This window comes from Prosopis cineraria, unplaced genomic scaffold (genome assembly GCF_029017545.1).
Source record: "Prosopis cineraria cultivar Desert tree isolate PC_DT_omini unplaced genomic scaffold, ASM2901754v1 PC6, whole genome shotgun sequence".
Classification (NCBI taxonomy): domain Eukaryota; kingdom Viridiplantae; phylum Streptophyta; class Magnoliopsida; order Fabales; family Fabaceae; genus Prosopis; species Prosopis cineraria.
Window position 1 is genome coordinate 42,374,776 of NW_026555337.1, and position 27,166 is coordinate 42,401,941.

Here is a 27,166-nt window from a genome sequence, read left to right on the forward strand (position 1 = left end):
GTGTAACAATGCTTTTATGTCAAAGACCCTTTTGATGACCATAAACATTATGTAATGAAGACACTTTCAAGAGATCTATTTAACATGGGAGATGGTAATGGAGATGCTCAAGAATATAAGTCAGGTGAAACTTGTAGTGAGTCCTTGATAAATATTCATGATGCTCTAGAGGATGATTGTGAGTTTGACTTGGTTAGGCAGGATGTACCTGATGATATTATTGAAATACCTCTATCTTCACTCCATGTCCAAAAAGATGAAAGTGAAGTGGTGATTGAAACTGAAAGTGAAAGTGAACTTGAAGGAGAAAGTAAAAGTGAAAGTAATGGTGAGGGTGAAAGACAAGGTGAGTGTGATGACGATGGTGAAAGTGAAAGAGAAGGTAAATTCACTTGTATTTAATTACTTAATTTTTTTATAGATTTCTTTTAAAAATTGATTAATATTTAAAATGACCAATTTGATATATCACATGAGTATTTTGTTTTGTTTGTTATTATGCAAATTGACTAAAAGATGCTCTTTTTTATGTCTCTTTAGGTGAAGTATAAGCTTCCCACTGTTGAGACATTTAATAGGTCTTCTAATATTATGTGGGATTCACATCTTTTCATTGTAAGTCTCCTCCTCTATTCATAGTTACAATGATATGTATTATATAGAAGGATCATTTTTGTTTTCTGGTTTCCTTTGTCATATTCTGTCTTCTTTTATTGTGTTTATTTATTATTGGAATGTAAACTATTATGTGTTTTGCTATTTCTCTTAGTTTGTTTCAGTTTGACTCAAGCTTGATAGAAGTACAGTGTTTACAACTAATCAAAATAGTGTGTTGGCAAATCAAGTATCAAGTAAGTTCTAACTAATTATAACATGCTTAGTCCATTTCATAACATCACCATAAAAATTAATATTTGTCTTTCTTTGTCATTCATTAATTTTTTTATTCTTTTATGTAGATTATTAAAAATGAATAACAGAGAACATTTAAAAGGAAAAGATTATATCATTAACAAGAAGGTTCCAAGTCCTTATAAAATGAAAGGTTTTAATTATTCTATCCAAGCAAGATCAAGCATTGAATTGTTGAAGAAGATGAGAGAAATTAAACGTGAAAAAATTGAAAAGTTGCAAGGGAAAGCACAAGATGATCCAAAAGCAAGACATAAAGAAGTCTCCCTTGCTAGCAAACCAAATCAAATTGTCAAACCTTCCTTGCAAAAGCAAGATATAAAGAAGCACTTCTTTTCTTCTTCTCAATCCCAAAGTTCCTCTCAAAGGCCAACAATTTAAAGGAAAAATGATATTTCTAAAAATATCATTGAAGGATTTGATGAGTCATCACAAAATCTTACAAAAAAGATAAAGAGGAACCCAATTTGCCCAGCAATGTTAATCAATGACTTTATCAAAACTCATGGAGATTTGAGAATGCAAGAAAATGAGAATGAAAAAGCTACAAAGGAAGATAATTAGAGATAGCAAGAAAGTCCATTTGAAAAATCTATAGAGGAAGACAATTTGAGACAGGAAGTAGAAGGTGAACTTGAAAAAGCCATAGAGAAAGACAACTTGAGACAAGAAGTACAAGGTGAACTTGAAAAAGCCATAGAGGAAGACAACTTGAGACAGGAAGAAAATGACCTTAGTAGGGAAAATGATTTTGACCAAGTTCATATAGATATCAGTGAAGAAGACAATGATGTTATAAAAGGTAAGTCATTTATAACTTTTCTTTTTAATGCATGTATATGTTATTTAAATGTTAAAAGTTCTATATATTATTATGTTGACATAATTAAAATGAAAATAGGGACAACAACAAAAACTGCTTGCAGAAATATTCATGTAAGGAGTCTTGAAGAGCGAGTGCAAGTGTTGTTAAATGATGATCAACAACCTATTGGGCCTACTGAGAAAATTGTGTCTGATCTAAGTTTCTTCTTAGGAACATTGGCTAGAAATTCTCAGCTATGTCCTTTGATATTCACTACTTGGAAAGGCTTTCCTAAAAAGAGTAAAGATGAATTATGAGCACATGTTAATGTATATATTCTAGAGTGGTTAAAAAGGTTTACTGTGTTCTTATTTGCTTATTTTATACTCATGATTCTTATTTTTCCTTATGTTCTTGTAGAAAAAATTTATTGTGCCAGAGAAAGGGAGGGCTTAGGTAGAAGCTACCATTCAGATGCTTGGAGATGGTATAAGTGTGCAATTAAACAAAAACATTATACAAACTATGCAACTATGACTGAAAGATTGAAAAACTCTCCATTAGATGTGCCAGAATCTCATTTTAGAAAGCTTTGTCAATATTAGAGCACAAAAAAAATAAAAGTAAGATAGGTAACTTCTTTTTACAAATGCTGCAAAATTGTATTACTAATTTTCTATTATTCCTTTTCATTGAATGCAATCAATTAGTTCTATAAACATTAGGAATAGAGCTAGACAAAAGTGGAGGCATCGAGTAGGCCCAAAAGATTTTGCTGTAATTCGTGAAAGAGTGGTAACATTTATTGTTGATGAATGCTTTGTTTTGGTTATTTTATAGAAGTTTAATTGCTAGATTGGTTTGATGGATTGATTAATTTTATCCTTTTGTATAGCGGGAAAAGTATAATAGGAGTCCTACTAAAGTAGACATGTTTATTAAAGCTCGTTAAAGTGGTAATGGAAAGAAGTTGGATTTGGAAACTGAAAATGCAATTGTAAGTTTCAAATGTGTTGTAAATTAAATTATAGGTTGCCTAATTATGAATTTCAAGAATTGCTTTTACCTTTAAATGACATTGTTTTTTTTTCTAGTCACAACTTCAACGTGTAATTGAGAATAGCAATGAAAATAGTGATGAAGCATTCCAGGCTATGTTTGGAAAGGATAAATCAGGGATGGTGCGTTGTTTTGGGAGAGTTGTCACGCCAATAGCTTTAAAATGAAAGGAAGAGATCAATGCAATTAAATGTGATCATAATGAGAAAGTGGCTTCATTGGAAGGACGATTTGAAACTGTACAAGAACAAGTACATGGACTTCAAGATCTTGTCAAGGCCTTATTATAGAATAGTAATATTCCTCCTGAGGTCAATCCAGAGGCAGTGCAAGCTCTTCTAAGATTATCTATTGGTGATGCCTAAAGTACGCAGCAAAAATTAGCTGGACAACTTCATCCACATTCCTCTACATCCACACATGTTCCCCATTCTGAATAGGTAACCGTCTTACTTTATTGTTATCATTATTTTCATTAAATTTTGCATGTGTGTGTGAGAGGGAAGTAGGATGGCTTTTCTACATCTACAATGCTAAATATGATGCTCCCTCCCTTGAGTTTTTCTTTTCCTTTGCTTATTGGTTCATGATTTTACAAGCTTGTTGAGGTTTGGAAATAGATTATTTTGGTGTTATAGAAATAATATATCATTTCTAGTTATAGTCTACCTTTTATATGATGGTTTTCTTTATTTATTGATCAATGGTGTATAAGAGCATAAAACTAATACTTGATTTTTTTTGTATCAGATTTTTTGAAGATGTTCAAATTCAAACTACCGTGTGTGCCATACAAAGAGAATTGACTTTGGTGAATGATGTAAATGAAGATTTTTTGAAAGTTTTTATGTTAATTTTATTGGATATACTATATATATATTTTAGGAATATTTAGTATCTTTTGTAAGTACTTTGACATTATGTTCATGGAAATATTGAACAAGTATTATATGGGAAAATCAATCTTATTTATGTTGGTGTATGTGGTAATTGATGTCAAAATTTTTAGTAGTCAAATAATTGAATTTTTCTTTGTCTAGTGTCAATATATAATAATTGTGTTTAAATTGAGAAGTAAAACTACATTTTAGGTAAAATATTATAGAAATTAATGTTTAAAGCAATGGTCAAAACTTGTAATTACAATAGCAACATAAGAGAATTGTTGTCCAAGAGCACTTGGTACAGGTAGAAAAACGTTGCCTATTCTTACTAGCAAGAGGCAAAAACCGTTGCCTTTTTTAATGAATAGTCACATGACAGCACCTTAATCCAACATGCTAAAACCGTTGCCAATTATAATAGCATACACCAACAGGCAAAAACCATTGCCTATTATACCAACATGTTAATAGGAAAGAACCGTTGCCTATTCATACCAACAGGTAAAAATCATTGCATATGATAATACCTTAAACTCGTTGCCTATAGTGAGACTATAGGCAACGGTTTTATGGTCCGTGGCCTAAAATATAAAAAAGCCGTTGCCTTAGACAATAGGTAACGGGGGTAGATTCCATGCCTTAAAATTGTTGCCTATTCCTATAGGCAATGATTTTCCACGCTATGGCAACGGTTTTGAACCATTGCCATAGAACAAAAATGTTGTAGTGGTTGGAGATTTAGACTCTTTAGATATGGCGTTAGAGTCAACGATACCCCATTGTGTATATATATGATAGAATACCTTTAATCGAGTAATTCTACCACTAACTCAAGGCCAATGAAATTGTATATTAGTCCAAGGCAAGCCTATGGCTTCAAGTTAGGATGATTTAGACATTCAGTTGGTAGTGATCATGTTGTATATGTGAAAAAGTGATGGAAAGTGGAAAATAAGTCGAAAGAGAGTGAATTGACGTATTTTGTGTACTTTGAAATGAAATATATGTTAGATGATATAAGTGATAGTATATTATGTGATGCTTGCATATAGTTGCAAATGATAGTTATCAGTAGAAAGTTTACTAAGATTTTTATTCCACCCCCTGTGATTACATTTTTACAAGACAAAGCAGTTATCAGAGCAAGAAAAAAGAGTCTAGACCAACTTAAAGTTGTTGAAGCCATGTGAACTCAGAGTGTTGTGTAATGAACTAAATAATTTGTGATTAGGGTGTAAATGAGTTGCCATAAGAGATTGCATGCATGTCTGAGTTGTGTTTTATTGAAAATGTAGTGATTTTCTGAAATCTTAGCCCATATATGTATACATGTGGTGAAACGATTAATGGGGATAAGATAGCAGTAGTATATATATGGTGAATATTTAAAGTAGTGAATTGTAGTGGAATTGTGGTGGGAAGGCCAAGTGGGCCAAATGATGACAAATTATGAAAAGTTGATAAATGTAAAAATTAGCTATTGAGGGGTTAAATTTTAGTATATGTGATATATTATGGTCAATTAAGTGTAATAGGTCTTCTTAGACTTGGTTCAAGGCTTTGTGTGGTCTAATGAGACAAATAGATTAATTTAAGCACTTAGGGTATGGAAAATTTTTAGAAAAAGTGACTTTTTACATTTGAGTATTCAAATTTTAATCAGACTGTTAGATCGTATCCAAACCTATCTCATTTATAAGTTGAGCTTCATATGGGCACTAGAATCATTTTGATTGGACATTGTATATGAAAACGGCGCATGCCGAAAGTTTAGCATTTGATAACAGCAAATTCATATTAGCATGCCGCAGCGCATGGCATCTTACACCGCGGTGCATGACATAATAAAGGTTTGGCTTGTGGTTCTGTGTCACATGCCGTGGTGCATATGTCGTCTGTTGTGGTGCATGACCCAAAATCAAACCTTGTTTCTTTGCTTTGAAGGCATGTAATAATTCCTAGGAATACATATTATAAGGTTTTTCATCTGCGTAATGTTTGAATGTATTATGATTGATGAATTTTGCAAAATGAGTATTGGGCCCAAGCTTTTCAAACAAATTATTTGATTACGGTATGGTATTTGTAGTATGGTAATTTAATTAATCTTCTTCTGTATCTAGTAGATATAAGAAGAGGTTACACGCGACCTATAATAACCTCTGTCATTATCCTAATGTAAACCCAATTAAATATCCCAATGAATATAAATAAGAATTTAGACAAGAATAAAAGGATCAAGCTTAGCCAAAATACTTTTATAAAACACTTTTGAGTAAATAGGATCCTAAAATAAGTAATATAGAACATTACAAGAAAAGTCCCATAAAAGAGTTGTAAAATCAAAGTAAGAAGATTGCGAAAATATGAAAAAAGGCTTGTGCTTTTAAATTAGGTTAAATAGGGGAAGAAAAATCATTTTAGCCCAAAATTGGCATGTTCACCATGACCAAACGCACATTTGATCCACTGCAGCACACTCAAAACAACAACAAATATGATAGCTTTTAGAATTCCCACTTCTAGAGCATCTAACTTTTTGCTTGGATTTTTAATTGAGATGATCCAAATGTTCACAAGTAGCAATTAAAGAAACTAACTAATGTCTTTAGTCTCACCTTAATCTAATATCATATGAGTAATTTGGACACTCAAGGTTATAAACTTGTCACACGTACCCTCACATCAACCAAATGCCTACACATTCTAGCCATTAGCATTCTAAAAACTCAACATTCATATACCATGCAACACCCTAACTTTACTAACTAAAAAAAACTTAATCAAATACCATGGTAATAAAAAGATGTAAGCTAAAAAAAATAATTACCATGGTATAAAGATTTAAAGTCAATTCTCACTTTTATTTTGAAAAGATGATCACGATAGAAAAGAGTCGATCTATATTTTAGGAAATTACCATGGTTACAAAAATTTCATATACTAAATAGATATTTCAAATCTAGACTTAGTAAAAATAATTAAACTAGTTAAAAAGGCTACAAAGATTATAAAAGTTTACACTTGCTATTTAAAATCATAAATAATATTCTACTATGGTAGAAAATAGTCTACCATGGTGGATAGAAAGGAATTAAAAATAAATAATCCATTTAATAAAAGTTTAAGCTTACTAAAGCTTACAAGCATATGTGTCAAATCCCACTATAAATATTCAAATGTTTACTTCAATAAATATCTCGATACTTATAATTTTATACTAAAATATTTACTCTAAATGGATCCATTAAATAAATTCTATGGCCTTAGGCATCAACTAACAATACCATTTTCAGTCATCAATAAATAATAAACAATTTCAAAACTCAACCCAAATGACAAATGAATCCCATATTGGCATATGATTATTCTACAAACTAAAATAGGACTTAAAGCTTACTCAAGCTAAGCCCCAAGCTTCTAGACACTTCCCCTTTACTTTACTAAGCTTACATAAAGTGTTAAAGAGAGGGGTGAGCACTAACGTCTTAGTAACCCAAGTTTAACCATACATACATAAACTACAACCACACAATTATACCACTAATAAAGTGAGTGCATAAAAATTATTCAGTTATAACATAAGAATTTCATAGGGCATAGCTTATAAAATGTCACTATGCAATACCAATAATCTTTCTTGTTTCTCTGTCCATCCTTATTTCGCTGATTGGAACCATAGGCTTAAATACTGTCTAACCCACATGTCAGACTGACTAAGCTTTTCTCGTGCTCGAGATATACCTGGCCAAAGGTATAAAGCCCAAGCCCAGACTATGGCTCCCCTCCTTGAAAAATCCCAACCAAGTGATGTCATTGTCCTACATTCCCCCTTTACAAACCTAGCTGGGTAAGTATTGAGGAACGAGGCTTTGAAAAAGGCCAACTACTATGCGCATAGTAGAGGCAAATCACGTGATCACTAAATCATATGTACATCAACATCATCATCTCCTTATCAACCCATCTCCCAATACATACTGAACATATACAACATTCACATTATATACAAGCATACTTGAAAAGAAATATAAATATCTTATTTAATTAACTCAATTTATAAGCGTGATTGAAAGAAATAAACTACTCTTAAATAGTATACAATTTCCATCAAACAAACATTATTAATTTGTATTTACAAGCATGCTTGAAAAAAAAAACACCACTAATTATATATAGCCAAGCTACAAGTAAGCTTGACAATATTCAAGTAATATATGAATTTCTCATAATTAAATTTATGATTATATGCATTTGTTATCAAACATAGAACTTGCACACATATGGAAATACCCTAGGTTACTTGTTATCATTAAACTTACATGTAGCCATACAATAAATCCAAGCAGTAATAGCTCTCAGTGAGAGTCTACAAAAGCCACCCACATACAAAAATATTAATATACAATTTAAAACTATCAAAGAATTACCCTAAAGCTACTATAAGGTTATTCTAAAGTTATTTAGAATCTTTAAGCTACCCAAGAACCCAAAATATTATTTTAAATTCATTCCTTTTTTTTTTTCATATAGACTAGTTTAGCTATTTATATCTCTACTAATTTTTGGATAGCTCAAAAGAATTGATTTAAAGTCTTTATTCATCTTAAACCTTTTTTTAAGCCTAAAATCTTACTCTAAGATTCTTCAAATCTTATAAGAAATTTATATCTAAAAATTAAACCTTATAAAAACTCAAAATAGATCTATAGATATTTTTTTTAGAGTGAACCTTTATCGAGAAAAGAACCAAAAATTCTAAATATATCATACTCTAAATCTTTTCATCTTTAAGAAACTAAAAACTAAGAAAATGCATTGATAGAATGAATGTTTTAGAACACTTACATGGTTTTATAAATCTTTAAATCACCTCTGAAATATCTGACAATACCAATTCTAACTTTCCTCATTGCCTTGCACATAGCTCTCTCTCTCTCACTCTTTTGATCGACCACTGGAAAATGTGTTGTGCGCGCACGAGCCTAATAGCTAGGGCAATTCTTAAAGGAGAAAAGAGGAGTGGGCTATGGACCCACACATAACATTTTACATTACTCACGTACACGTGCATATTGATAAACATATATACACATTTATATATCTTCCTTTTCTTTTGTTTTTACATATATACACAATATATTTTATATTACAAATTATAAATAAATATATATTATTTATTTATTTCCCTGGTGCACTTGCTTATATATTATTATTATGTATATTTATATTGATATATTTTCTTTTCATCCCTTCTTTTATATATGTGCATTATTGTTGTTGTTGTGCTGCTAGAAGATAGATTAGTATAATCTATTCTATTTTGGATAAATTTTATTTTTTAATTATTTTACTTTCTTTCTAAATTCTCGATCTTCAATAAAGGCTCAACAATTTCTCATATATCAAAATTTTCTTCTTATAGCTCGAAATTTTTTATAATAAATTTTTTATTTAGAAATTAAAATTTAGGATGTTACATACCACAATCAAGAATAATCATGCTTACACACTTAGCATACTCTTAAAGTTAATTAGCATTCAAATTCACACATCTGTATGATTAGGCTCTTTCACACAAACCACAAGAAGGCCTCAAATATGAATTGCCTAAGTTTACTATAGCTCATGTAAATACAATAGACTTTCTAATAGTACAAACCCCTAATATTGACAATACTAAATATTCAATTACATAGCTAAATAACTATAGACTTTACTTTTGAAGTTAAGCATCCCTAGTCTCCGCTGCTTCCCTCTTAGCCTTACTCTTACTGTTTCTTAGAAAATGTTAACAAATAGGAGTGAGATTATATAATCTCAATAACTAAGGCACATAAATTGAAGTAAATAAAAGTATGGCAAATACAAGCACGTAAGGCAAGGATTTACATTTAACATTCTATTGATGCTCAACATATATCATAAAGCTATTACACATTAATCACATGCCTTCCAATTTAATGATGCAAGTTATGCATGATCATATACAATCCAGTCTTATTCCTCTCATTATATCTCCTGACAAAATTTATAGGCTACCAAATCATATAAGACTAACCCGTGTGATCAGATTAGGCTTGCTTTCCAATTGTGAGGAGCTACCTAGCTAAGGTACCCGCTCCCTACTCTTAAACCATTGATTTCCCCTACTCGAATCACCGGGGTGTCATAGTTGCCCAACCTATATTATCCCCCATAAGAATCGGTGATACTAAGCATCATGACTGACTCATGCCATACTTATAGGCTAATGATAATACTAAGCATATATGGTAATAATAATGTCAATCACTGTGTGCAAACTCAATAGAGGTTATACTAAGTAGGTTTCCAATAATACCTCCTTACTATCTCTTTAGTGAACTCCCACCCAACTATGATCATATAAGTTTAATATACATAAGCATAGGCATACTCATATCCACATTTCAAGGATTTGATAATCTTGTAATTCATGAATTTGCATGCATTATTCATCACATATATTATCATCCCCAATTGAAACTCATAAATTCATACTCACATAATGATGTGATGCATATTTTCATTAATAGTAATCTCAATATAAGGGGACAAGTTTCACAACTCAAGTAACAACCTTTTAAATAACATAATCATACTCCTACAACATGCTCATGTTAATTAATGACATGTCATAAATGCAAACTTAATCAACTTGTTTCATAATCAAGTGCTTGTTATCAAGTTAAGAATACATAACCAATATTTAATCTCATATCATAATCATATATTCATAATTATCATAATACCAAGCATTCACTTAAACACAAATTAAAACTTTATTATGAAACTCGACTCATCATTGTTCACACTTATCAAAGTCACTTAATTCTTAATCATCAATACCATCATGGTTGCATATTCATATCACCAAATAATTAACAAACAACTCATAATTGCAAACAATAATTATCCATTAGAATTTAACTCGCAATTATCTCAACTCTTGGGTTACCCTCCCAAGAGTACAATTTAGATTTGAGGAAACTCACAAACAATCCAACGAGCTCTCAAAAAAACTAATTTACACTTTATAATTAATAGACAACATTAATAACTAATCATCATTCATTAACCCTTGATCACGATTGAGACCTAATACTTTCATTAAGCATGATTAACTGGAATCAACCCTAAAACTCTCTTTTATTAGCTTATTTAACCTTCATTAAGCTAAACTAATACTATTAACTCTTCTTATCATCTAGGTTAATTAGTATTAAGGTTAAATCTAAACCCCTCTTTAGCAATTCTAAATATTGCCATTACCATAAAATCATAATAAAAACTTACAACATCATCCTTAGTCTCTATTAAAGTCATAGGAATGAGTAGAATCCTCTGGAGAAATCAGACAACAACCACATACTCTACAAACTCTGAAGGAAATATATATAATAGGTAGAAGCAAAGAAGAGGAAGCTTACCTGAGGATTTAGAAGCTCAAACTAGCCCTAATGGATGCTAAGTAAAACCCTAGTATAATCTCTCTCTTCCCCTCTTGATCTCTCTCTCTCAAATTTCCTCCCCATTCTAAAACTAATTTGCTTTTTTATTAATTTAAAAATTTACTACATCTTCCATGGCTGATGGCATTATCTACTATAACGAATGATGAATTTAAAAAACCCTCACTTAAGCCCATTAAATTGGGCACAAGATGGCCCAATGGCACAAGATGGCCTAATAGCACAAAAGGATCCGAATTAAACTCACATATATGGTCTAATGAGCCCTATAGTCAACCAATTACTCTAATTAACTCTATCTAGGCCTTAATTAATTAATTAAGCCCCTTAATTAATGTAACTAATCTTATTTTAAATTTTATATATCATAAGACTCAATGAAATTGACCATTATGCTTAACCCATTCCAACTCCCATAAGATATTGATAATGCTAAGAACTTTTATTTATCTATATGCCAACCATTATGTGCAAGTGCAACTCTCAGTGAGACCACACCACATGGAATTTTCACATATCACCTTATGCTCTCTCTCTCTCTCTCTCTCTCTCTCTCGTAAACTCTTACCCATCCATGATCATGCAATTTCACATATGCAATTATATACGCATTGCTATTTTAAATTAAATTAAATCATGTGGTCAACAAGTTATTTTATCAAGCCATAATGTAAGCTACTAAACTCATTATGTTTTCAAATTCAAGCTTGTCAAGTCATAGGTATATAATCATTTAACACAACTTGCCATAACAACTTATAAATTAATACAAATGATCATGCTTAGCTCAATGCCTTATATCTCATGCCATAAACTTAACAACTTATAAATTTTAAACACAATCATATAGACAAACTAAATTCCAAGTTACCTTAACCTTTGGGCTACAACCCCAAGAGTACAATTTAGATTTCTGAGGGAGCTTTCTAACAACCTTGTAAGCTCTAAGAATAGCAATCTACATATTGGACGAATGAAGATCATTAACAAATAATCATTATTTATTAACAAATTTTAATACCCTCACTATTAGTATTGGCTATAAATAACTCCATTTCTAACTTCCATTAACTTTTTTAACCTTCACTAAGCTTAACCAACACTGTCAACTAATTTTACTAGCTTAATACAAGTTATGTAGCATTGGGGCTAGGCTTAAACCCATCATTATTACTTTGATCTCTCATTAATGAAACATGTAACATTCTAAATTTTAATAAAAAAGGTTAGATTAATTAATTAAGAGGTTTAATTAGTTAACTGTTGTAATTAGAAGTTAATTTTAGAGTTTGGATGGCCTTTTGGTCTATAAAAGGTTTGGAATATGGCTTTGGGAGCTATTGGGCCATCTGAGGCCTAAAATAATGGGTTCAAGTGAAGCTACTCATTTTGGGTTTACAGTTCGTGAATACAGATAAAGAGGGTTTTTTAGTAAGGAACTGAGAGGAAGGAGTAAAGCTTTGCTAGGGTTTCATTATGGAGGCTTTTAGGAGTTATTTAAAGTTTCCAAATCATTAGGTAAGCTTACTTTCTTCCTTTTCTACCTCTACAAGCATCTCTTTTCTAATTTGGTTTTAGGGAGTAAGTGTTGTTCGAAATTAGAGCTTGTTACAGCCATTTTAATTACTTTATTGAAGTCAAATAAGGGTTATTTAAGTATCTTATGCCTAATCTTAGTGTTTGATAGCATTAAATGAAATTAATGTGGGGTTTAGAGTTAACCTTAACATTAAATAATCAAGTTTAAGTTAATGGAATTAACTATCAATGTCTATTAAGCTTATTAGAAGTTAAATAAGGTAATGGAAGTGAGTTTTTGAGCTACTTGTGATTAATCGTGCCTAATGAGGGTATTAGGCCTTAATTATGATTAAGCATTAATGAATGATGATTATTTATTAATGTTGTTTTAGGATTATTGATTGTAGAGTGATTGTTTTTTAAGCTTGTTTAATGGAAAGATCCCTTGGGAAATCCAAAGTTTACTCTTAGGGTGGTAAACCTAAGAGTTGAGGTAATCGAACATTTAATTTTAGCATATGATTGTTCTTGCTTAATGAAATATTATATTGTTATTGATGGCATAGTATGATGTTAGAATCATGAGCTTGTGCATATACGTTATTAGTTGATATGTGAGTATTGAAAATTGACTCTTAGTAATAAAGTTACGTTTGGTGGTTGTATGAGTCACTTGGTTTCATCAGTTGAAGTGCTTATGTAATAATTATGTTCTCGTGAGATATTGATTTTGTGATTAGGCATAATGATTGTTACAATGAAATGTATCTAAGTCCTTAAGTTATATAAATTGGCATTCCATATATATGAGATTGCATGAGATGTTGAGAATCAAGAACATGTTGGCATGAATTTAATGAACTTGCATAATCATGATAGGTAGGAGTTCACCTTAGAGTAATAGAGAGTATTATTGAAAAAATTCATATGGTATAGCCTCCACTAAGTTTGTGCATAATGGTTGGCCTGGTAATTTATTATATGGGCTTAGTATTGCCATTAAACTTTAAGAATGGCATGGGTTAGGCATGTTGCTTAGTATCACCAATCTTTATGTGGATGATATGGTTGAGCATTTATGACATCTTAAAATTCAAGTAGGAGAAATTTATGATTCAAGAGTTAGTGTGGAAAACCTTTAGCCAAATAACTCCTCATAATTAGATAGCAAGGCTAGCCCAGTCATACAGGTTAGACTAGTATGAATTAGTAGCCCATGGATTCAGTTAAATGATACAAGGAGTAGTATAAGATGGTTGCATTGATCATATGACTTATGGCATAATGTGGCATTATGATAATGTATAGATTGCCTTGTATGATACTTATGCTTGATTCTATAATGTCAAACTTTTATATGTTGTAATTAAATTGCTTGCTTACTAAGATTATTTAATCATATACCTATTTGCTAACATTTTCCAAGAGATGACAAAGCGAAGGGAAAAGGGGAAGCCTCCAAGGCCAAGCACTAGGGAATTGTGTTGTAATATCTCTAGTTACTTTATGTTATAATGAAGCATATATTTGTCAACATTAAGATAGGATTTCAATTGTAATAGGTTATTAATCATTTTTATGCAGCTCTATGTGTAAACTTAGGCATTTTTAGGTTGTTTGGCCTTATGTTTTTAGGGAAGGCCAACTTTGTAAATTTGTTTATGCGATTAATGATCTTTACGTCTAGCTAATGATATATTAATGTTAGTGTAATAATGCATGAATTTGTATATGCTTGTAAGTGGTAAATAATAATGGCTTGAGAAAGGAGACACTTGTTTGTGGTGCTTATATTATAAAAGCTTGTTTTAACACCTAGTGTTTTAGGATTCTTGTTTAGTATTAGAATGGAGTTAAACTATGGTCATTTGATATATCTTTTATTTATCTCTATGTGGATACTTGGATCACCTTAATCGAAGGTTTGAGTAGTTAATTATATGCTTTAGGTGTTTAACTTAAGGGTTAACATTCTATGTTGTAATTGCATAAGTGTAACATCTTAGAATTTAACCTTGATTAACTAAGATAAATTAGGGTAATTTAGTAAATTAATGTGGTGTGTGGTCAGAGAAGTATAACCAATGTTTTAAGTTATGGTTTTAGTCCTAGATTTAGGTCTAAAGAGAAGTCAGGTCACCTAGATCTTAAAAAGGGAGAAAATTAGAAGAGTTTGGGTTTGTGCCACATGTCGCAGTGTGTACTACCTTCGTCGTAGCGCATATGTGGCAATTTATAAAGAATTAGCCCCTTTGTGTCATGCGCCGAGATGCATGATCAAATTTTTACAATTTTAAGACTTTTTTAAAATTTGAAAATAGGAGGAAGAAACAAAGTAAGCAAAAAGCTAAAGATTTGTACTACTAGGGCTTGTGAAGTTGGAGGTTTTGGAGTATTTTTGAGACATTAAGAACTAAAGGTAAGATTCCTAAGCTCTTATCCTCTCTTCCTCTTCCATTTTCTCTAGTTTAGAGTTAGGGTTTGAGTTAATATGATGATTCTCAATCCATAATGGCCATAAGTCCAAACCCATTGATCTAAATGGGGTTAATAGGAGTTGTTTATATTATTTAAACCTAGTATTAATGGCTTCATGAATTTTAATAGTTGAAGGGTAATAAATACCCAAAAAATGGACATTAATAAGGGTTGTTGTAGGTGTTTGATAGCCATGAACAGTGGTTTAATGGTCCAATAAAGCTAATCTGAGTTAAAGGTAGCTAAATAACCTAATAGGTAAGTTTGAAGATGAGGGGTTGGAAGTTGTGATAGTGATAAAAATGTTAAGTAAATAGTAGAAATTATCCTAATGAGGATATTAATGATGATTGATGTGATTAATTATAGATTAATCACTCCTCGGCACTATTTCAGCTTCATAAGAAATTTAAAAGTGTTGGTTATTGAATGGTAAACTTTTAACTTCTTAAAGATTTAAGGTAACTAAGAGAAATTTAGTTATGTATTTGCTTATTTGGTTGATTATTGTTGAAAATACTTGGCTGATAATCATGTAATATTTGTAAACAAAATTTTGATGCAAATTGTGGCAAAGTAACAAATTTTATGTGATATATGTAAGAATGTGTTTGAACTAATGAAAATGGTATATCGACGGGTGTGAGTGTATTATATTGTTAAGTAAGTATAACAAGATGAAAATTGTGAATTAAGATATTGGGTGAACATGATTATGTTGGGAAAACATGTTAAGCTTGTTATAATGAAAAGGATGTCTGTGATTTGCAACTTATTGATTAATATGAATATGCATATTACGTGTTGAATATTTGTGCATGGCATGATCATTTATGGTAGGAGTTCACCTAGGGAAAAAAGTAATAATAGAATCTATGTGGTATTGTTTACTTATCATTGGAATCAAAAGCTAGTCAGGTTACTAATCACTAGAATTAGGAGGTAGCTAATTCACAAGAAGGCTAGATTAAGGGTACGACACCACATAGTTATTAGTATTAGGACAAATCGTGACTCACAAGTGAGTGTAATAGCTTTGGCCAAGTAGCTCCTCACGAATAAAAGTCTTGGGTAGTCTAAGCTCATGGATATAGCCCATTAAATAGCCACCGATTTTAGGGTATAAGGATGGAATTGATCATGCATATAATTATATGACCCTATTGTGACGAAGATAAGGCCGTGACACTATGGTTGCTATTATTATGATTTGTTATAATTTGATAGGGGCACATGGTTGTTAGTATTGTACGTGATTCCCCATATGTGTTTTGATGCTTATAATTGATGTAAACCTCAATATATATTAATACCTAGCCATATAGTTGTTAGTATTGTGGTCGTGACAATCTTTTTAAAAAAGCAAATAAACTTGTGAAAGTAGTGTAATTTCCATTTGCATCTTTATAATTGATTGAAACGTATTTGTGTAGGCTAGATTAACATTGGTTATTAAGTGATTGTGTTCATCCCTCTCTTCAATAATATAGAGGCTAGCTCATTGAATCAAGATCGGGGGAAATGACCTGAGACATAGGATTTGAGTAAATCATAATTGTAGGCCTCTTATAGATTAATTATATGTATTTTGATAGATAATTTGCCAACCAAGAGCGCATTATTTTGATTACTTGCATTAATTGCTGTTTTGAATTTAATTAGTGTATTTTAGGCCTACGTTATTTGTACATTAAATTTTGATGTTTAGATAGGGCTAAAATACTAATGTAATTATAATTTATACGTTGTGGATAATTGTAAAGGAGAATCATGATTATCATAGTGATTTGGCTCCCCTTTATGTTTTTGTGATCAAGAGATTGAGCAATTAAAATGTGTTATTGGTAGAATTAAATGGTCATGGTATATTGCACAAGTCTTTTATAGTCCATTAAGTGTGATTTAAGGGTTTGTATGAGCTTCTAGCACTTGAATTGAATATTAGACACCCAAGTTTTGTGTCAACTATAAAAAAAAGCAGTAACTTTGAAAATATGTGTCTAACTTTTGATTGAAAAATGATTTAAACATGAAACCAGTGCCATTGGCTAGAACTCAGAGAAAGCTTTTTGTAGACATTTAGATCACCTCAATTGAATGTCGAATGAAGAAATAAGGTGCATTGGAAGTTTGCCTTAAAAGCTGTTGAGCACTAAATATATTTATTCAATTTAAGCAAAATGTTGAAAGGCTATTTGACAGGAAAATTAAAGTTGTTTGGAGTGATTGCAATGTTGAGTACATGATTTTAAAAAAAATTCTTATAGAATTTAGAATTTAATTTAGGTATTCTTATCCACTCACATCCTAAAAAATGGCAAAGCTAAGAAGAAGCATAGATAAGTAGTTGAAACTAGTATCAACTTACTTGCTTGAGCTTACATGCCTCTGCACTATTAGTGGGAGGCATTTCACATGGCCATTTAGTTGATGAATGTTCTACCTAACACTACCCTAGGTGAAGATTCACCTCATTTTAGATTGTTCAAGAAACAACTAGATTATGAGAAGTTTAAGGTATTTAGTTTAGCATGTTACCCATATTTGAGAGCTTATAATCAACACAAGTTGCAATTTAAAACTACCAAGTGTGCATTTGTGGATTATAATACTCAAAAAGGTTATACATGTTTGAATTCAATAGTAAGAATTTATTTATTTAGGCAAGTGGAGTTTAATAAGAGTGATTTTCCTTTCTCAACCAATTTTATCAACAAAAGAGTAGAACATGTCAGTAAAGTTCAATCTACTATCTTTTTGCAACCGTTTGTCTCCACTCAACCAAGTTCAATCTCTTAGCTCCCATCATTTGGTGAACATGGCGCTAAAAATCAACTAAAAAAGTTGTTTTTATCACCATCTATGTCTCATTCTCTAATCATAGTCACTATAGAATTGAGGAATTGTCAAATAAAGATGAAAATGTTGCTAGTCAACAAAATTCAAAACATGAGAGTACTAGAGAAATACTTCAACCACCATAGAATCAATACTAAATAGTAACAAGAAGTAAGGTAGGTATATACAAACTAAAAATACCTTTTGTTGGCCTTACCACTCATTGTATAAATGAGTTTGAAGAACCTAGTAGTGTGCAAACTACTGTAAGGTCTGATTTATGGAGAAAGGCCATATTGATTACTTTAATGAATTAGATAGAAATCATACATGGGTGTTAGTTCCCTTTATTGGAAATGAGAAGTTAATTGACTGTAAATGGATTTTTAAAACCAAATTTAATATTGATAGCTCATTTCTCAAAGCTAAGGCAAGGTTAAGTTGTAAAGGGCTTGTAATAAAGTCCTGAAATTGACTATGATGAGACTTTTAGTCTTGTGTTAAAGTCTACCACCTTAAGATTTATCTTGAATGTTGTTGTTTGCTTTGGGCGACACATTAGGCAATTAGATATCAATAATGTTTTCTTGAATGGATACTTACAAGAGAGAGTTTATATGAAACAATTAGAAGGGTTCATAGATAAAAAGTTTCCTGATCATGTTTTCTATTTCATAAGGCAATATATGGCTTGAACCAAACACCCCAAGCATGGTTTGATAGGGTGAGAAATACTCTATTTAGCTAGAATGCAAAAACTTTAAATGTGACACTTATATATGTTTCTTTAAAATTTAAAAACATGTGTTATCTATGCTTATATATGTGGATGGCATCATTATGATTGGGAATAATGTGCATATGTTATCTACATTCATCAAAAGACTTAATTATATGTTTCCCTTGAAAGACTTGGGTCAGTTGCATCACTTTTTAGGTATTAAATCCTATAGGGATTCTACTAAACTATATCTCAAGTAGGAAAAATACATCTTGATATACTAAAAAGGTTTGGAATGATTCATTATTCCCCTATTCCTACACTTATGTTTAACAAGTAAAGTAGATTTCTTAGAATAAAAATTAAAAGGTCCATTATCTATACAAAAGACAAATAGTTAATGTTTTAACCCAAACATCAAAAATCCAATTCCAACCTCATAGCCCATCTAGATATGGCTCAATAACTCCTTTTACAAAAATAGTCAAAAAAGCCTAAGAAGCTCAAGCCCAAATATAAATAAGAACACCTCAAAATAGTCCTTCTACTTCTACCTCTTCTAGGAGAAGAAGTTCAAGTCTAGTAACCTCACCTTCCTTTAAAATTATAAACCAGCATAATTTCCTTAAACTTCTTATCAATAAAACCAATCATTTTCTCCTTCCAAGAACTAACAATATCAAATATCTTTCTTATTATTCCTTCAACAAAGTTATTGTATATTCAAGAACAAACCCAAAACTTGTAAAGACTCTCTTTAATTATAGCCTTATACACTCTTTATATCCATCTAATGATATGTCAAAAATATCCAAACTCCCAACTCCAGTCTAAGAAGCTACCAAATATTATTTTGAAATTGTAATATAATATCGAGTTTACATTTGGTGTTACTCAATAATAGTGGAAATAACTCCAGATAAATTTTATCTTCCAATTAATCTGATTAAATTTGGCACAATAAGAAGACCTTTTGAGTATGAAGAAGAAGAAGAAGAAGAGGGCATTATTAATAATGAAGACTCCAGCATAAAATCTCAATAATCAAAGCTCAAGAATTCAACATTATTTATCGAGAACTAAACAGGACAATAATTGCTGATAAAGCCCAGTGGACATATTTCATGGGGCCTACTACTTGTATCTACTCAGTAGGAAAAAATAGCAGAAACTCAAGGAACTTTAGCCAATGGTATGAAAGAATAAAAAATAATCAAATGGAAAATATGAAGGGAATAAAAAGAAAATATGTTAAGTACTCTCAGAATATGTAAATCATAAGTGCAAATATTGTGAAGAAAGAAGACAATTTAAGAAAGACTATAAAGACCCTTCTGCCAATATGAATATTCTAGATTAACCCTACCGACATGTAAAGACAATGAAAAGATAGTAGAAAAGTAGCTAACAAGACAAAAGTAGCTAGCCTATTATGAAGACAAAAGAAGATGGCAGACAAAGTGGAAGACAAAAAGAAAAATAGTCCAAAGTAATTCTGTCTTTTGTAATTATTACTTTATCTTTTGTAATTAAGTTAAAAGTAGGTTTGTCTCTTGTAATCATTAGGGTTAGTTTTTATCTTCAATTAAAAAATTTTGTAATTAAGTGAAAAGATTTTATAAGCTTTCTTACTTTATTCATAAAACTTTTATTTTTTAATTCTTCAGGTTTTAGATTTAATTTTATATCTCTTATTTTTTTCATATCTTTTTTGATTAAAAGTCATTCTTTTTTGAACCATTCCTTCTTCTGTACTTATAACTTCTTCATAATCTTCATATTCATTTTGATTATTACTCTCGGGTTCATCTTCTATTCTATTTATCATATATATATAACAATTTTCATCTGTTTCAATATTTTCTGTTTTAGTTTCACTATATTATTTTTAATTTATAAATTTCTATATCATATTTTTCTAATTCATTTTCTATTTCAAATAATTCTTCATCATATCCTATGAGTTTTAAATCTTCTTTATAAGCTTGTTCTAATATTTTTATAATTGTCTTATTTTTTTGGACAATTTAGTGATATATGTCCTAATTCTCCACAATTATAATATTTACATTTTTTAGATCTTTTATTATAATTTATTCTTTTTTTCTTTTCTTTTAAAAAATTTTCTTGGTTTATAATTCCAAGTCTTTTATTGTAATATGAGATTCAAAATTCTCTGATCTCTTCTTCTCATTATATCTACTTTATTTAAGACATTTATTGGTCCTTTTTTTATATCATCTATTATTTCTTCTACCAATGATGTTAATTTATACGTTTTATAATAATCATCTTTTATTATTTCTGATATTAAAGGTGGTAATTTTCTATAAAATATATCTAAATAAAATATTTCTTCTTGTAAGTCTCCTAATATTGCTTCATAATACTAATTTTTGTATTCACAAATAAAGGCATTTAAATATGGGAAAATCAATATAAGGTCTGATGGAAGCATTTAAAATACGCTGAGGTCTCATGAATTCAAGAAATAGCTGCCAGTTCCCTAGGGAACTAAGAGTGAATAAGTTTGAAAAGGAAATTACCAGTTTGCCCATTATTTGAAATACTCAAAAATTACTTTATTTCCCACTAACCCATGAAAGCACGAACCCAGGGCGAACAGTTTCTCTGTTCCTCATTCTCACGTCTTCCACAGTTAATCATCAATCACCGTTCTCATTGTTGCATTTCATTCGTCTTGTGTGTCCTGCTTTGTTAGTCAATAGCTTAACTGTGATAGTGATTCCCACTAACCCACTAAAAGCTCAAACCCCCGGTAGACGAGATCTCTACTCGCCTCTCCCAAAGTTCATTGACGACCACCCTTCTCTGAGTCACATTGCCTCCATTTAGCCTTTGAGTTTGAGTATTCAACTAGTTTTGGCCCCTAAGGTAACCCACTGAAAGCTCAACCCCATGGCAGACAGGATCTCTGTTTGCCTTTCTCGCCTCTCCCAATGTTCATTGACGACCACCCTTCTCTAAGTCACATTGCCTCCATTTGGCCTTTGAGTTTGAGTATTCAACTAGTTTCGGCCCTAAGGTAAATTTTTATTAACTAAACCCTATCTTTGATATGTCATTTGTATGGATTTGGGACTTTTGTCCGTTGGAAATCTGATTGCCTCCATAATGTATATTTGATTTGAAAACATCACCATGATCAACAATGCTTTGAAATCATCTAAATTAATTCTTGTAATGAGCCGTAGGAATAGAAAAGGTATTTAAGCTCAATAATCCAACACCACATAATGATGAGAAGAAGATGGGTTAGACGAGGAATACTAGATTTAATACAACAAAATGAGGGTCTAAACTCTAAGAATGAAGTCCTGTATGCCACATCCTAAGTGTAAGATTTCATTTTATCATACACACTTTGCCTAGCTAGCTTCTATCTATATGTTGTTCTTTGTTATGTTTGGCAATCACATGAGGCTAGTGCAGTATATTTGCTGAAACCAAATACATGGCCTTAACAGATCATAGAAGCTGTCAAAGAATCAAAAGTTTTGAACTGTCAAAACTATAATTTTGTACTTTATAGATTTTGAGCTCTCAAATCCATGGTTTCTATCAAAACTATAATTTTAGCTTTCATAAATGTTTTTTCCAAGTATGTCCTAAACATTAGCTCTATATTTTATAAATGTTGAGCTTTCAGATATATTCAAAAAAGCTTTTTTCTTATTCACAGATGACATGCAAATTTCAAAGTGTATAACTAACTCATTGAACTCCCAAAATGATGCTTTATTGGATAATTAACTCATTGAACCCCCAGATCATGGTTTTCCTTATCAAGATGTTGGTGTGTTGATGGCAGAATTCTCAACTGTGCTTAAAAATCTATAATTTTAAATATGTATGAATTTCTCTATTGACGACAGCTTCTTTCTTTATTGACCACAACCGTATGCTCTATTGACAAAAACTATTTATTCCATGAATGACAACTAATTACTCCAATGACTACAACCATAAACTCCATTGACAACAACAATATGCTCTATTGACTAGTGAACCATTTTCTTTTGTGACTTGTGTTTTATTCCATGGATACAACTAATTACTCCAATGACTATAACTATAAACTCCATTGACAACAACAGTATGCTCTATTGACTAGTGAACCATTTTCCTCTATGACTTGTGTTTTATTCCATAGATGACAACTAATTACTCCAATGACTACAATCATAAACTCCATTGACAACAACAGTATACTCTATTGACTAGTGAATTATTTTCCTCTGTGACTTGTGTTTTCTTCTTCCTTATGGATATTAATAAACAATGTCAGTGTAGAAATCTCTGAGTTGGAACTTAGTATTAATGGCTGGTATGCAAAAATCTCTTTTCAACATATCTAATTGAAATTTTCTATTTTTTTCAGATAAAGGAAAATGGAAGAGAAAACAAAAACAATAGTAAAGTGATATACCGCACCATTTCATATGCGTTGCTTTCCAAGCCAATTTAGTGAAGTGGCAAAGTATATTAAGAAAAATGAGAAATTACAAAAGAGGGTTGAGAAGTTAGGATTCCATATACTTCTTGATGTTTCTTGTAAAAAAATTCAAAGAGATATTTGTGGAGAGTTGATGCGTGCCTTTGACACCCCAACTCATGAAATATGCATAAGGGGGAAAATCAAGAAAATAAAGGCCAAGGATGTGAATGACTTGATGGGCTTAAGTAGTAATGGTAAGTAGATTACTGGGGACGTCAATGTGAATGAAAGAGGTTTCAAAAATTTGAGAAATACTTACTATAAAATGCCTTATAAGAAAATAGCTGAAATGATTATATCTAGAAAGAAGGCAACTAAATTTGAGTTACTTTTTGCAATGTATGCATTGGGAACCTTACTATTGCCGACTGTAAGTCTTGAGGTTAGCGACCGTATATTGAAGGTCATTTATGAGACACAAAAGAAACCAAGCGCATATGATTGGGCTACGTTCATTTTTAATGAACTTTGCAAGGAGGTAGCAGACTACAAGAAATAGTTGAGCAAAGGAAAAGGAAGGACAAGGAAGAATGTTGGGGGATATATCTACTTTCTAATGGTAAGTGTGTGTTTAATTTACATTAATCCAAAATGGTAGCCTTTCAAAGTTTTTCATGTAAAATTTTTATGTTTATAATGATTTGTCAAGGTTTTAGGTATGGGCTTCCAAAATTTTCCAATTGGCAAAGGTTGTCCAAAAGCCATAGATGCTCTGAAATATTGGGACGATGATAAAGTGAATGCAAGAGTAAAGTTTGAGAAAAAGAGCAACTGAGGCATCTTGCATGAGCCAACTACTGTAAATGGTAGTTCATCTACCAAAGTATATCAAGAATCGGCATTTGTTCACCGATATGTATAAAATGGAGTACAATAGACAAATATATATGGTCTTGTTTATGCATTAAGTCAAAAATTGTCTTGCAGGAAGTAAAGAGGCTATACGAAAAAGCATTGTTGTTTGTCTCTAACATTGGAGAGGAACTAATGAGCTTGCAATTAATGCTACTTGGATAAGGGTCAAGGGAGGATGAAGGTGAAAAATCACAAGAGGAGGAAGATGATGATGAAGGGATAGATTCTGAGAGAAAGAATGAAGATGACAAAACAGAAGAGGAAGGAGATAAAGAACTTGTTGATGAGGGGACAACTTTTGAGGGAAAAAATGAAGATGACAAATTTGAAGAGGAAGAACATAATGAAGAAGGAGCTAAACGAAAAGGTTTTAAGGAGGGAAATGGAGATGAAAAATTAAAAAAGGAAGAGAATGAAGAAGAAAAATTAGAAGGGGAAGAAGATAAAGAAAAGGATAATGAACAGCAAGATTCTCTTAAAGAAAAGGGCGACAATGACAATTCAGAAGAGGAAGAGGATAAGGAGGAAGTTGTAGGAGGGAAAGATTCTGATGAGGATGAGGGAGGGAAAGGAGAAGAACAATCAAGTAAACATCTTAGAAGATCAAAAAGAGATAAAAGACCTGCTGTGAAATCTCCATGGGTCAGAACTAATGTTGGAAAGAAGAGAAAAATGGATGACAAGGAGCGATTATTTGAAATATGCACAACACCATGTGAGGAAGATGAGGGAGACAAGTACGTCTTTATACTGTGCCTAAAAATTGACTGACTAAAATATTATTGACAATCTATTCATTTTTTCTTTTTTCTTCAATAGGATCATTATAGATTTGTATGGCTACTACTTGACTCGTGCAGAGCTACAATGTTTTGGTGGAAAAAGATGGATTAGTGACAGGGTGATGTCAATGGTTGCCCAAACTTTGGCAGGTGACTAAAAGGAAAATGAAGGGAAAGTCTGGAGACATATTTTTAGTTTTGAGTTCATGCTAAAAATGATCAGCAACCCTTTGAAATGAACAGTTGATGACAACAAGGGAGAAATCTTTCCTGAGTTTGTTAGATATAACATTGCTGATTATGAATTCATTTTTAGCCCAACTCTTTTCCATAGTCACTGGTTTTACTTTGTCTTCGAGATAAAGACCATGAACTTCTATGTTTTAGATTCATTGGTCAGTAATAAGGAGTATTTTCAAAGATAGCAATAAGAGGAAGAAGAAGAGAATGTTGAGAAGAAGGGCAAGGAAAAGGAGGAGGAGGAGGAGAAGAAGAAGAAGAAGAAGAAAGGACAATTAGATCCCAAAGAAATGATGGCAAGAGGATGCGTATGTCCCTACTTGTCACTGAATATTACTAACATCTATATTTGTCATTGTCTTATTGCCTAGTTGTAAATCAACATTGCTAACATTGCAAGTCTTGACTTTACAGAGGAATTGCTTTTACTCTCTACTTTGTGCAATTGAGCCACAATTGTTTGAGGATGACGTTAGCACGGACATTATATGGGCTAAAGTTCATGTGCAAATTGATACGTAAGTTTCTTTTATGTTTATATATTATTAAGCTTATATTTACATGTGAAAAATGAATTTTACATTATGTTTTTTTATTTGTTTTTAACCATACTTGTGGGGTGCATGTCATGACATGGTTACAATCGTGGGACAATATTGCGAATAAGAATGGATATATGATGCCAAAATACTCCCACGTATGCATTCTTCACTTTACATTTTTACTTTTTCATATACTACATATTTGTTGTTGTCCCTTATAAGACTTATTTGTGGTGCAGGATGATCTCTATAAGAAGAAGGTCAAACTCTTGTGGTAGTTACTGAGTCATCATAACAACGTGAAGGAGCCTGAAGCTATGTCCTTATTAGAAGGATCCTAAACAACGAGGAAGAGGAAATAGAAGATTTTTTATAGAACTTTAGGACGTAATTTTATTGATAATCATATAATTTTGTATAGTTAGCCCATTTTGTATAGTTAACTTATACAATGATGTTTATGAATGCTAATTACAAGTTTGTAAATATGGCTAATAATTATTTTATTAATTAAATGTCAACAAATGATTATCACTTTATTGACAAGTGTGTATAAGTATATTGATAAGGTAATAATTCACCATTAACAAGTGTTAAGGTGCTAGGTGCTGTCATTCAATTCAAAAATCAGCCAGTTAAAGGAACCCATTGACTACTTGACATTGACGATTAACAAGTAGTAATAACTATATTGACAAGATACTAATTTGCCATTGACAAGTGCTAAGTTAGTAAGTGCTATCGTTCCCTTTAGAAATCAGCCAGTTAAAAGAACCTGTTGACTACTTGGTGCTGGCGATTAACAAGTAGTTATAATTATGTTGACACGCTACTTATTCTCCATTGACAAGTTCTGATGCGCTTGGTGCTGTTGTTCCCTTGAACAATCAACCAGGTATAAGAAGCTGTTGACTACATGGCGTTAGCGATTGACAAGTGGTTATACACGCTAGTTATTCTCCATTAACAAGTTCTGATGCACTTGGTATTGCTATTCCCTTGAACAATCAACCAGGTGCAAGAACCTGTTGACTACTTACCATTGCCTATTGACAAGTGGATATAACTATATTGACAAGGTAATAATTCTTCATTGATAAGTGCTGACGCACTTAGAGCTGTTAATCCCTTCAAAAATCAATTAGGTGCAAGAACCTGTTGACTACTTGCCATTAGTCATTGACTACAAGGTACCACTTTATTTATAATTTATGCATTTGTTATTGACAAGTGCTAACAGATAAGGTGTGATAAACCAAAAAGTAAACAAAAAACAAATTCTAGATATATAAACAAAAAAATACACTTGTTCGTAATATTTTCTAGCATAGATTAGGATTCTTGCAAGTCTTGGAGGTATGACTAATCTCATGGCATCTTCCATAATGATAAACCTTTTTATTTTGGAATTGAGATTCCCTTCTTTTACTCTTTGGCCTACCTAGAGGCCTTCTTGTCATTGGTGGCTCCAAGAAGGTTTGGGTTAATAAATTTATCACCATCAATGCTTCTAGACG

The 27,166-nt window shown here is 31.5% G+C and overlaps 1 protein-coding gene across 1 annotated transcript; it reads left to right on the plus strand.

Moving 5' to 3' along the window:
• The first annotated feature begins 84 nt into the window (after positions 1-84).
• LOC129314190 (uncharacterized) lies at positions 85-26,575 on the plus strand. The gene is made up of 8 exons (XM_054957553.1): positions 85-382; positions 1,511-1,714; positions 24,249-24,452; positions 24,567-24,822; positions 24,905-25,017; positions 25,111-25,262; positions 25,522-25,625; positions 26,545-26,575. The coding sequence occupies exons 1-8, from the start codon at positions 85-87 to the stop codon at positions 26,573-26,575; spliced, it is 1,362 nt and encodes a 453-aa protein (XP_054813528.1).
• Positions 26,576-27,166: the final 591 nt, after the last annotated feature.